Here is a 12,012-nt window from a genome sequence, read left to right on the forward strand (position 1 = left end):
GTATTTAGTCAGCCACCGATTGTGCAAGTCCCCCCCACTTAAAATGATGACCGAGGTCTGTAATTTTCATCATAGGTACACTTCAACTGTGAGAGACAGAATGTGGAAAAAAAAATCCAGGAATTCACATTGTAGGAATTTTAAATAATTTATTTGTAAATTATGGTGGAAAATAAGTATTTGGTCAACCATTCAAAGCTCTCACTGATGGAAGGAGGTTTTGGCTCAAAATCTCACGATACATGGCCCCATTCATTCTTTCCTTAACACGGATCAATCGTCCTGTCCCCTTAGCAGAAAAACAGCCCCAAAGCATGATGTTTCCACCCCCATGCTTCACAGTAGGTATGGTGTTCTTGGGATGCAACTCAGTATTCTTCTTCCGGTCGGACGATATTATCGGACATCTCTAGTAATAATATTTTATATATAGTAGCAAAGTAAAAGTTGTTTTCTTATCTAAGTAAATGTAACTCGTTACTACTCACCTACGTGGATAAGTGTGTTCACCTTTGACAGGTACGACAAAATGAAAATAAAAATAAAAATGATCACCATCGTGTTTTGGTGACTTGAAACAAGCATGCATTCAATGTTTGGCTTTACCGTGTCTAATTTTACTTCCACTTTCTTTGATATTCTGCCACCAGAAGCGTCTGCCTCACACTTTTCCCCCACGTTCAGCACGTTGGCCACAGCGAGTCCATCTCATGAAGGCTTTCTGCTGACTTTTTTACTCAGGATGAAACTTCCTGATGCAACCCTGGCCGGGAATCGAACCCATGCGAGGCAGATGCGTCTCCCGTTACCCCAGCAGGGACGCCTCACGCTTGGGAAACATAACGGAGGTGAAAGTTAAGACGTGAAATAAAAAGAAGTGAGGATGTCCTGCGGTGTAGCGACTTTATGTCTATCAATCATTATTTGTATTGATGCTTCTTGAGAGCACTACAATACGATCACTGATCGGATGTTCCAGCCCTGTCATTACTTTTAACTCTCAATCTCACCTTCATTCCTCTTTCTTTCTTTTCTTTCCAAGTTTGGCGGCCAACTTGACACACCTTTTTGTTGTCAAGTCACGTGATTTCCCAGAAAAGCCACACAAGCATTTACCTGACGTGGCCACAAGGGGCGCTCTCTAGTGATTCCAGTAGAAGACTTCTTGTCAGTTGACTGCTGCCACTTTTCTGTGCAGAATAGCGTTTCGTCTTTCCTCGTAACTGTGACGTCACAGAATGCTGACTCCTCATTGGCTCAGGTGGAGTATTATAAAAAGAGCCTCGACAGTTCCTGGTTCATTTTTCCTGTTTGCCAGTCAAGCGAGTGTTCGTCACTTTTGTCTTTCTCTGCGGGATTAAAAGTGGCAAACATCTTTTTGTTTCGCGCTGACATCATGAACTTGTTTTTATTCTTTCTTCTGGTCGTGCAAATGCACAGCGTGACGCCTGGTAAGTCCTTTTTATAAGTTTATAAATTGTTATTCATAAATCCTATTAGTGCCTTCACTTATTTGACTTCTGAGAGTTTCTGTTACTTATTAATTAATTAATTGTTGTATTATTCAAGCCCTTTTTTACTTAATCCCGGTTCTTTTTAAACATATTTTATTGTTTTCCCTTTTTCTAAGTAAAATTCAAAATGTTCCAAGAAGGTTGCAGAAGCAGAGAAATCCATTTAAGCTCTTTATTTATTTGGACTTTAGTGTTTCTTGTTCAAAGACTTATTTTTTCCAAGGCTTGTAAGAACGAACACATATCTTCAAACACGGAAGTGTCAGAAACTAATCAAGTGTAGTAACATCACCTCGCCACAAGATGTCAGTAAGAGTCGACATCAAATGGGCAGAACAGGTCGTGTTCAACTCTGTTGTACTTTTTATTCAGCCTCCATTGTAGAAAATATATGTTTATTTTCAAAATGTTCAAACTGTCAACAGATGTTAGTAATATTATTAATGTGTTGTATTTGTCATAGAACATGTGAGTCTTGACTGTGATATCTAGCAGTGTTTGATGTTCACTTTAAGACCCGACTGAAGATGGAAAGAGCTAAAATATTCACAGTGCAAGATTGTTGAACATGAAACAAAATAATAAAAAGTCATCCTGTTGTTGTGTTCTTCTTTCAGTGATTCACACGCTGCAGTATTTCCGCACTGTGTCCTCTCAAGTTACAAACTTCCCAGAGTATGTGAGTGTTGGTTATGTTGATGGAGTTCAGATTTCTCACTATGACAGCAACAGCAGGAAAGATGAAGCCAAACAGGACTGGATGAACAAAATCACAGCAGAGAATCCAAAATACTGGCAGAGACAAACAGAGATCAGTGTTGCTAATGAGTTGAGGGGCAAACACAACCTTGAAGTTCTTAAGAAGCGTTTCAACCAAACTGGAAGTTTGTTTATGTTGAACTTTCTACTACTTAAATGTATTTGATGTACTCTTTTTATACTGTAGTAAACACACATTACTGCACTGATACTTGTCTCTGTCCATCCCATAATAACCTACACTAATACTGTGTGTGTGTGTGTGTGTGTGTGTGTGTGTGTGTGTGTGCGTGTGTGTGTGTGTGCGTGTGTGCGTGTGTGCGTGTGTGTGTGTGTGTGTGTGTGAATGTGTGTGTGTGTGTGTGTGTGTGTGTGTGTGTGTGTGTGTGTGTGTGTGTGTGTGTGTGTGTGTGTGTCACTCTGCTTTACAACACTGTGTGTGTCTCAGGTGTTCACATTTTCCAGATGATGTCTGGATGTGAATGGAATGATGAGACTGATGAAGTTAAAGGTTGGGAACAGCAAGGTTATGATGGAGAAGATTTGATATCGTTGGACATGAAGACATGGACATATACTGCAGCAAAACAACAAGCTTTCCCCACCAAACTCGAGTGGGACCAGAACAAACATCTACTAGAATACATAAAGTTTTACTACACTGAGGATTGTCCTTCTTACTTGAAGAAGCATGTGAACAATGGGAAGGAGGTCCTAATGAGAACAGGTAGAAACACAGCATGTACTTTCACCTTTTAACTTGTTAGCACTCCCCCTATAGGAACATTACTGACATTACACCCTGTCTCTTTATACTCTTCTCTCTTTCTCTCACCTTCTCTCCATCTTTACCTCCATCCACACTTTCTGTCCATCTATAACTCTGTTCTCACCTTCTCTCCATCTTTACCTCCATTTTCCCTTCTTCTCCAACTTTACTTCCATCCTCTCCTTTTACCTCCATCCACACCTTCTCTCCATCCAGTTCCATCTACACTTTCTCCGTTCTCACTTTCTTTCCATCTTTACTTTCGTTCTCACTTTCTCTCCATCTTTACCTTTGTTCCCACTTTCTCTCCATCATTACCTTCATTCTCACCTTCTCTCCATCTTTACCTCCATCTACACCTTCTCTCCATCTTTACCTCCACTCTAACCTTCTCTCCATCTTTATCTCATTCTCTCCTTCTCTCCATCTTTACCTCCATCCTCACCTTCTCCCCATCTTTAATTCCATCTACACCTTCTCTCCATCTTTGCCTCCACTCTAACCTTCTATCCATCTTTACCTCCATCCACACCTTCTCTTTATCTTTACCTCCGTTCTCTCATTTTCCCTCCATCCTCATCTTCTCTCCATCTTTACCTCCAACTACACCTTCCCTCCATCTTTACCTCTGTCCACTCTTACTCTCCATCTTTACCTCCATCCACACCTTCTCTCCATCTTTATCTCATTCTTTCCTTCTGTCCATCTTTACCTCATTCTCTCCTTCTCTCCATCTTTACCTCATTCTCTCCATCTTTACCTCATTCTCACCTTCTCTCCATCTTTACCTCATCCACACCTTCTCTCCATATTTACCTCCGTTCTCTCCTTTTCCCTCCATCTTTACCTCCATCCTCACCTTCTCTCCATCTTTACCTCTGTTCTCCCCTTCTCTCCATCTTTACCTTCATCCACACGTTCTCTCCATCTTTACCTTCATCCACATGTTCTCTCCATCTTTACCTTCATCCACACGTTCTCTCCATCTTTACCTCCATCCTCATTTTCTCTCCATCTTTACCTCCCTCCACACCTTCTCTCCATCTTTACCTCCATCCACACCTTCTCTCCATCTTTACCTTCATCAACACCTTCTCTCTGTACCTCCATTTTTACCTCCATCCACACCTTCTTTCCATCTTTACCTCCATCCACATGTTCCCTCCATCTTTACCTCCTTCCACACCTTCTCTCCATCTTTACCTCTGTTCTCATCTTCTCTCCATCTTTACCTCCATTGACCCCTTCACTCCATCTTTACCTCTGTTCTCATCTTTTCTCCATCTTTACTTCCATCTTTACCTCCCTCCACACCTTCTCTCCATCTTTACCTCCATCCACACCTTCTCTCCATCTTTACCTTCATCAACACCTTCTCTCTGTACCTCCATTTTTACCTCCATCCACACCTTCTTTCCATCTTTACCTCCATCCACATGTTCCCTCCATCTTTACCTCTGTTCTCATCTTCTCTCCATCTTTACCTCCATTGACCCCTTCACTCCATCTTGACCTCTTTTCTCCATCTTTACTTCCATCTTTGCCTCCACCCACACCTTCTCTCAATCTTTACTTTTGTCCACACCTTCTCTCCATCTTTGCCTCCATCCAAACTTCTTTCCATCTTTACCTCCATCCACTCCTTCTCTCCATCTTTACCTCCATCCACTCCTTCTCTCCATCTTTACCTCCATCCACTCCTTCTCTCCATCTTTACCTCCATCCACTCCTTCTCTCCATCTTTACCTCCATCCACACCTCTCCATATTTACCTCCATCCACACATTCCCCTCGTCTTTACATCCATCTCCACCTTCCTTTCATCTTTACCTCCATCCACAACTTCTCTCCATCTTTACTTCAATCTCCACCTTCTCTCCATCTTTACCTCCATCCACTCATTCTCTCCATCTTTGCCTCCATCCACGCCTTTTTCTCCATCTTTGCCTCCATCCACCCCTTCTATCCATCTTTACCTTCATCCACCCTTTCTCTCCATCTTTACCTCCGTCCACTCTTTCTCTCTATTTGTCTCCGTCAACACCTTCTCTCCATCTTAAACTCCGTTCTCATCTTCTCTCCATCTTTACCTCCATCCCCAACTTCTCTCCATCTTTACCTCCATCCACTCTTTCTCTCCATCTTTACCTCCATCCACTCTTTCTCTCCATCTTTACCTCCATCCACTCTTTCTCTCCATCTTTGCCTCCATCCACCCCTTCAATCCATCTTTACCTCCATCCACACCTTCTCTCCATCTTTACCTCCATGCACACCTTCTCTCCATCTGTACCTCCATCCACAGCTTCTCTCCATCCAAACCTTTTCTCCATCTTTACCTCCATCCACAGCTTCTCTCCATCCACACCGTTTCTCCATATTCTCTACATCCACATCTTCTCTCCATCTTTACCTCCATCTCCACCTTCTCTCCATCCACACCTTCTCCCCACGTTGTCTTGTGTTCACACGTGACATCACTTCCTGTGCAGAGCTTCCAGAGGTGTTCCTGCTCCAGAAGACGCCGTCCTCTCCGGTCAGCTGCATGGCGACAGGTTTCTACCCCGACGGTGCCGACCTGTTTTGGAGGAAAGACGGCGAGCAGATCTTCGAGGACGTGGAGCACGGAGAGATACTCCCCAACCACGACGGAACCTTCCAGATGTCGGTGCACTTGAAAGTGGAGGTGACGGCCGACGTGGAGGGCAAGTACGAATGTGTGTTTCAGCTGTCAGGCGTCAAGGAGGACTTGGTCACCAAGCTGGAGAGAAGAAGCATCCTGAGCAACGCAAGCCATGAAGGTGAGAAAGACACATTTAGTTGGAGATGTTTCCCATTACAAGTCCACCTGTCACCATTATTGATCCATGTCACCATGACAACGCTTGACGTCTGCATGCAAAGTAGTCATGAAGGTTTCCTCTTCATGCTTTGTCACTCCACTTGTGCTTTTTTGCTCTCCACAGACAACTTGAGCGTCGCCCTCGCTGCCACGGCGGCGGTCCTCGCTGTGGCGGCCATCATCATCATCATCATCATGGTCATGGTCAGGCGTCACAGAAACAGACAAGGTGAGGGACGCCAATGTCCTCTGTCTTCTTCTTCTCGGTGCACTCGGTCCAGGCCGTGAGTTGATGCTTTCATCCGGGCTGCAAAGGTGCGGCCTCGTTTTAGTTGCCTTCCAGCCAAACACTCAAAGATCCACAGAGACAGAGCGCACACTCTCACGTAGAAACACGGCGTGACGTGAGGGGAAAAGTCCACTTCACCTTGTTTCTCTTTCATTTCAGCCCAGTACGATCCAGCTCGTAAGTAAAACATCTTTTCTTTGAGCCGCAAGAAACAAAGCCGTGGTGAAGCGTCACTCACATGGAGGTCTGATGTGGACCTTTGTTACAAGTTTAGCCGGAAAACCCCAACTGGAGCTGACTCCTTCACAATAAAAGTCCCTCCTGTGAGCTGGCATATCTCACTTTTGACAGGAGTCCTCATGATGAGGATCAGCCAAATGAGACATCAAGTGTGCTGACTCGTCATGTTTCCAAGTCACACCTCAAAGATCTGATGTGAGTGACGAGGCACCTTCTGGATGTTCTTCCTTCACCGTTTGCGTTTGTCCCGCAGCTCGCCACGGCGGCGTGGAGCTCGACGAGAACGTGCAGGCAGCTGAAGGCTGAGTAAGCTCACATGGACTGTCTGCACCTCCAAATGTTCTTGTGTGAAGATGATGTTCAACTTGGATTCACCTGCTTCTGTCGGGAATGTGCTGAGTCGTCTTCTTCCTCCAGGATGCTTTGTGCACTGGAACACAGGGAGATGTCTCCATCGCTGAGGGACGTCATCACACTCGGAGATGAGATGGAGATGTGCTTTATTCTTCATCCGACTGCTGCTCACGCTATTCCATGTATTCTTCTTTGGCCGTTAAAAGACTTTCAAGATCAAACGTTGGTGGCTATAAAATCATTCGGGGCGCACGTTTCATGGCCCTGACGTCATGAGGAGGATTTCTTCTTTTCTTTCAATGGCCGCTGCTTATGATCAATATCACATTGTGTCACATCCTTACTCAATAAATCCGTTTTTTCTCCACTCGCCTCGCACTGCTTTCATCAACGGTTACACCACCGCCATGGACAAGACCAAAGAGCTGCCCAAGATTGTAGACCTGCACAAGACTTGAACAGACTACAGCTCGGTTAGTGCTACTGCAGACATAATGTCGCGTTTATTTTCTAGTACGTGCTTTTATTTTGTCACCGCTCAAAAAGGATGTGGTGTGAAGGAGACTGCCAGTATATCACGATTCCTGCTTTCAAGGAGTGCGGACATGTCTGTGTTTGCTCCTGCTTGCTTACTGCTGTATTCACTTTTTTTTTTTTTAAATCATTTTACAAGTCTTGGGTATCTTTTTTGTTCCTTTTCTTTGAAAAAAACAAACAAAAAAAAACTTGGTCAAAAGATTTTAGTGTGCGTCTAAATGCCTTTTGTGCACATTCGACAATGATAACCTACATGGCAGCAGTGAGGTGCTGTCAGGGGAGGCAAGTGAGGCAGTGCCTCACCTGCCACTAGTTGGCTTAAACATGAGATGTTCCAAAACGAAGTAATAAAATAAGTTTTAATATTTCTCTTTTGGTTTATGCTTTCTATCTGATTTTGGTGTGGTTCCAGTACATTTTGATCATTTTCATGGTCAAAATCACGGAAATTCATTGTTTCCTGATCAAAACAATGCAGCAGACGAGAAGTGAGGCAGACACAGGCGGTGCCTCCACGGCTACACACAGTGTGTATTGAGCGTGCGTGCGAGGGTGCGCATGCTTCTTGCCACGTGGAAAAGGCAGGTCTTGAGGCAGCAAGTACCTCTGCTTCAAGTGGCGATATATTGCCAACTTGCAGTACTCTGACTAGCCACACTGGGAGAAGTGGGGGCGCTCAAGCTAGCAGACACAGGTCTCTCCAGCAGAAGCCAGGCTTTTTTCTTTTCTTTTCTTTTTTTAAACTGTATTTATGACAAACATGGCATTTTTATTAGAGTAAGCCAGCGTTTGTGGGTGTTTTTTGTCAGACGCAAAAATATTGTTTAATTTCTTGGAATGAAGTTGAATTAAATGAATGTTTCTGCCAATAAACAGGATGAATGCGATCATACAAAGTACGTTTTCATGGAGGATAGCTATTGCTGCTTCAGATACAAATACAGAAAGGTAATATACACTCACAATAATTGATTTATTTTGTTAAAAGCAAATGGGACCAAAAAGTATTTAATAACAACTTTATCAAATAGTTTTTGGACCCATTTATCATATCATAATATCATTATAACGTTTTTATGAAAGTGAATAACTCCCTTTTTTCCCCCTGTAACTCTAATGTGCAACCTAAATCAACAATGACTACAGCTGCACATATACATTTTAATTAAAAAAAAAAAAAAAGGATGTATGCCTCACCTGGTGTTTAGTTCACCGCACGTCACTGCATGGCGGTATATTTAATATATTGTTATATTTTATTGAAATTTAGCTTAAAATAACATCTTTCATTGCATATTAATGTATACGTGCTCAATTAGTTCCACTTAGAGCAGGGGTGTCCAAACTTTATCCACTGAGGGCCGCACACTGAAAAATCAAAGCAAGCGGGGGCCATTTTGATATTTTTTATTTTAAAAAACAATACAAGATATGTATAAAAAATATACATTTGGGCCTCCACTCAGGCTTGATCCCAGGGACCCCAAAGGGTTTTGGTAAAAAAATATTAAAAATGTGTCATTATTAGGTATTATTACTCTGTCAGATGTCTGAATGATTACCGTCCAGTTGCACTTACACCTATAGCTATGAAGTGCTTCGAGAAGCTGTTACGGACCCATATCACCTCAGTCCTCCCTCCCGAGCTCGACCCACACCAGTTTTCCTACAGAGCCAACAGGTCCACAGAGGACGCCATCGCCACAGCCCTACACTCCTCCCTGGGTCACCTGGAGACGGGGGGGGGGGGGGGGGAGCTACGTGCGGCTGCTTTTTGTGGATTATAGCTCGGCATTTAACACCATTATTCCTGATAGACTGGTGTCCAAACTGTCAGACCTGGGTCTCTCGAACTCCATCTGCATGTGGATTAAGGACTTCTTATCCAACCGCCCCCAGAGGGTGCAGTTGGGTCGCCACATGTCATCAAGCCTGCACCTCAGTACCGGCTCTCCACAAGGCTGCGTGCTGAGCCCCCTTCTCTACTCCATCTACACATACGACTGCACACCTGCCCACTCCAGCAACTCCATCATCAAATTTGCGGATGACACCACCGTAGTGGGGCTCATCTCGGAGGGAGACGAGGCTGCATATCGGGATGAGGTGGAGAAGCTGTCGGATTGGTGCAAAGTCAACAACCTGGCCCTGAACACCTCCAAGACCAAGGAGCTGGTCATAGACTTTAGGAGGAAAAAAACGGACATCCTGCCCCTGATCATCAGTGGTGACTGTGTGGAGAGGGTCTCCGACTTCCGCTCCCTGGGAGTCCACCTGGCCGACGACCTATCCTGGAGCACCAACACCACGGCTACCATCAAGAAGGCACACCAGAGACTGCACTTCCTGAGAATACTCAGGAACAACCACCTCTCACAGGAACTGCTGGTGTCCTTCTACCGGTGCTCCATTGAGAGCATCCTGACCTACTGCATCTGCGTGTGGTTCAGCAGCCGCACGGCCGCAGAGAGAACGGCGCTCCAGAGAGTCATAAAGTCCGCCCAGAAGTTCGACCCGGCAGTAATTAAAGGCAGGCGCCTACTATATACCCTGCGGCAATTCAAGGAAATTCAGTATTCAAGTTTTAAATCTCTAGATCAACATTAGGTCTATCTGTCAATATAATGATTTTAAAGATTTAAGTTAAGTCTTTTTGTCACAAAAAAAACTTTTTTTATGAAAAAATCACAAAATATGCAACATTTTCACCCAATAATTTTGTGAAGTGGAATATTTGAGATTATATAATAATTGGAGCATTATAAAGGTCAATAACTCATACCACCATTGATTTTAATTCATTATTATTTTTTGATCAATGGCACTTAAAAACAAATCACACTAAAATTATTGGGGATTTAAAAAGGTCCTACTCATTAAAATGTTAAAAAATAAATTATAAAATTTTTTACTGTTTACTTTTAACTCAACAATCTCGAGCTCAACTTCAGATCTATCCGTCAAGTATAAGTTTTATTGTTGTTTATGTTTTTTGTTTGTTCATTTTAGGCCCTTCTTTAAAAAAAAACAGCCCAGTTTTTTATATGGCAAACACAAAATATGCAACATTTTCCCCCCAAAATATCTCAAAGTGGAAAATTTAACATGACGTAATTGGAGCCTTTAATAGGTCAATAATTCATAATGACATTGATTTTGATTCATTATTATTTTTTGAACAATGACAGTTAAAAACAAATCACACTAAAATTATTGGGGATCCAAAAGGGTCCTACTCATTAAAATGTTAAAAAATAAATTATACATTTTTTTTACTGTTTACTTTTAACACAACAATCTCGAGCTCAACTTCAGATCTATCCATCAATTATAAGTTTTATTGTTGTTTGTATTTTTTGTTTGTTCATTTTAGGCCCTTCTTTAAAAAAAAACAGCTCAGTTTTTTATATTGCAAACACAAAATATGCAACATTTTCCCTAAAAAATATCTAAAAGTGGAAAATTTAACGTGACGTAATTAGAGCCTTGAATAGGTCAATAATTCATAATGACATTGATTTTGATTCATTATTATTTTTTAAAGAAAGAAACAGCCTGCATGGCAGCTTTGTGTTATTAGAGTAAACATTGCAACATATTACTTGTTACATTTCACCCGTTTGATCTTTTATACCACTTTTTACGCTTTAAAACATTTCAATCGTATTTTTAAAATGTGCTGTGGGGCCGTTAAAAAATTACCTGCGGGCCGCAAATGGCCCCCGGGCCGCAATTTGGACACCCCTGACTTAGAGGAAGAGGTGGCAAAATGGCTATTTTGATACGAAAGTTCGCTAAGGTCAAGATGAAGAGGCAGATTTGTGGTAAGTTTGATTATATTCAGTGAAACTCCATCAAATCACACAAGATGCCCATCTGATCCAACGAGGAGACTGTCTTGTGTTTGTGCTTAGAAGAAAATCCACATTAGCCTTCAATAAATAGGGAATGAACTGGAGTCTCACTGGTTCTTCGCTTGGTACCTCTCTGTTTCAGCAAGCTCTTCATTCTACCATTTCACTACACTTTAATTTTGTTTTTATTTAGTCATTTGACATGCATTTTGTTACCATTCTGTTGATTGGCCGAAATGCATCGACTTTTCCGTGTGAAATTGTCTCATGAGTCATTTGGGGATAACGACTGCGTAGACCAGGGGTCACCAGGTAGCCCGTAAGGACAAAATAAGTAGCTCGCTGGCCTAAAAATAGCTCAAATAGCAGCACTTACCAGTGAGCTGCCTCTATTTTTTAAATTGTATTAATTTACTAGCAAGCTGGTCTCGCTTTGCTCGACATTTTTTATTCTAAGAGAGACAAAACTGAAATAGGATTTGAACATCCAAGAAAACATTTTAAAGACTTGGTCTTCACTTGTTAAAATAAATTCATTAATTTTTTTACTTTGCTTCTTCTAACTTTCAGAAAGACAATTTTAGAGAAAAAATACAACCTTAAAAATGATTTCAGGATTTTTAAACACATATACCATTTTACCTTTTAAATTTCTTCCTCTTCTTTCCTGACAATTTAAATCAATGTTCAAGTAAATTGATTTTTATTATTGTGAAGAATAATAAATACATTTTAATTGTATTCTTTATTTTAGCTTCTGTTTTTTTCGACAAAGAATATTTGTAAAATATTTCTTCAAACTTATTATGATTAAAATAAAATAAAAATATTCTGGCAAATCTAGAAAATCTTTA

The 12,012-nt window shown here is 41.8% G+C and overlaps 2 protein-coding genes across 4 annotated transcripts in view; one reads left to right on the forward strand and one right to left on the reverse strand.

Moving 5' to 3' along the window:
• Positions 1 to 1,286: 1,286 nt before the first annotated feature.
• Positions 1,287 to 7,134, forward strand: LOC133550995 (class I histocompatibility antigen, F10 alpha chain-like). 2 transcript variants are annotated; one of them, XR_009806408.1, is made up of 9 exons: positions 1,287 to 1,451; positions 2,132 to 2,398; positions 2,722 to 3,000; positions 5,535 to 5,843; positions 6,009 to 6,113; positions 6,333 to 6,350; positions 6,525 to 6,608; positions 6,667 to 6,719; positions 6,831 to 7,134. XR_009806408.1 is itself a non-coding variant. In XM_061897216.1 (8 exons), exons 1-7 carry the CDS (start codon positions 1,397 to 1,399, stop codon positions 6,717 to 6,719), a joined length of 1,086 nt encoding a protein of 361 aa, XP_061753200.1. In that variant the 5' UTR covers positions 1,289 to 1,396; the 3' UTR covers positions 6,831 to 7,134. The 2 variants fall into 2 exon arrangements, 1 of the variants encoding a protein (XP_061753200.1); XM_061897216.1 differs by lacking the exon at positions 6,525 to 6,608 and having other exon boundaries at positions 1,289 to 1,451.
• Positions 1,302 to 12,012, reverse strand: part of klhl43 (kelch-like family member 43) — a 29,314-nt gene continuing 18,603 nt past the window's right edge. For both annotated transcript variants that reach the window (XM_061897214.1, XM_061897213.1), the window contains exon 7: positions 1,302 to 12,012. This exon is cut by the window's right edge and continues 5,529 nt beyond it. The gene's annotated coding sequence lies outside the window, so the exon portion shown is untranslated.

Source organism: Nerophis ophidion, linkage group LG04 (assembly GCF_033978795.1).
Source record: "Nerophis ophidion isolate RoL-2023_Sa linkage group LG04, RoL_Noph_v1.0, whole genome shotgun sequence".
NCBI classification, from domain to species: Eukaryota; Metazoa; Chordata; class Actinopteri; order Syngnathiformes; family Syngnathidae; genus Nerophis; species Nerophis ophidion.

What these genes read in the sequence shown, in the direction of transcription:
- LOC133550995 (XM_061897216.1), top strand. Translation starts at nt 1,397, where the DNA reads ATGAACTTGTTTTTATTCTTTCTTCTGGTCGTGCAAATGCACAGCGTG. An exon ending in GCGTTTCAACCAAACTGGAA is followed by an intron (nt 2,399 to 2,721) that starts GTTTGTTTATGT and finishes TGTGTGTCTCAG; the next exon opens with GTGTTCACATTTTCCAGATG. An exon ending in GAGCAACGCAAGCCATGAAG is followed by an intron (nt 5,844 to 6,008) that starts GTGAGAAAGACA and finishes TGCTCTCCACAG; the next exon opens with ACAACTTGAGCGTCGCCCTC.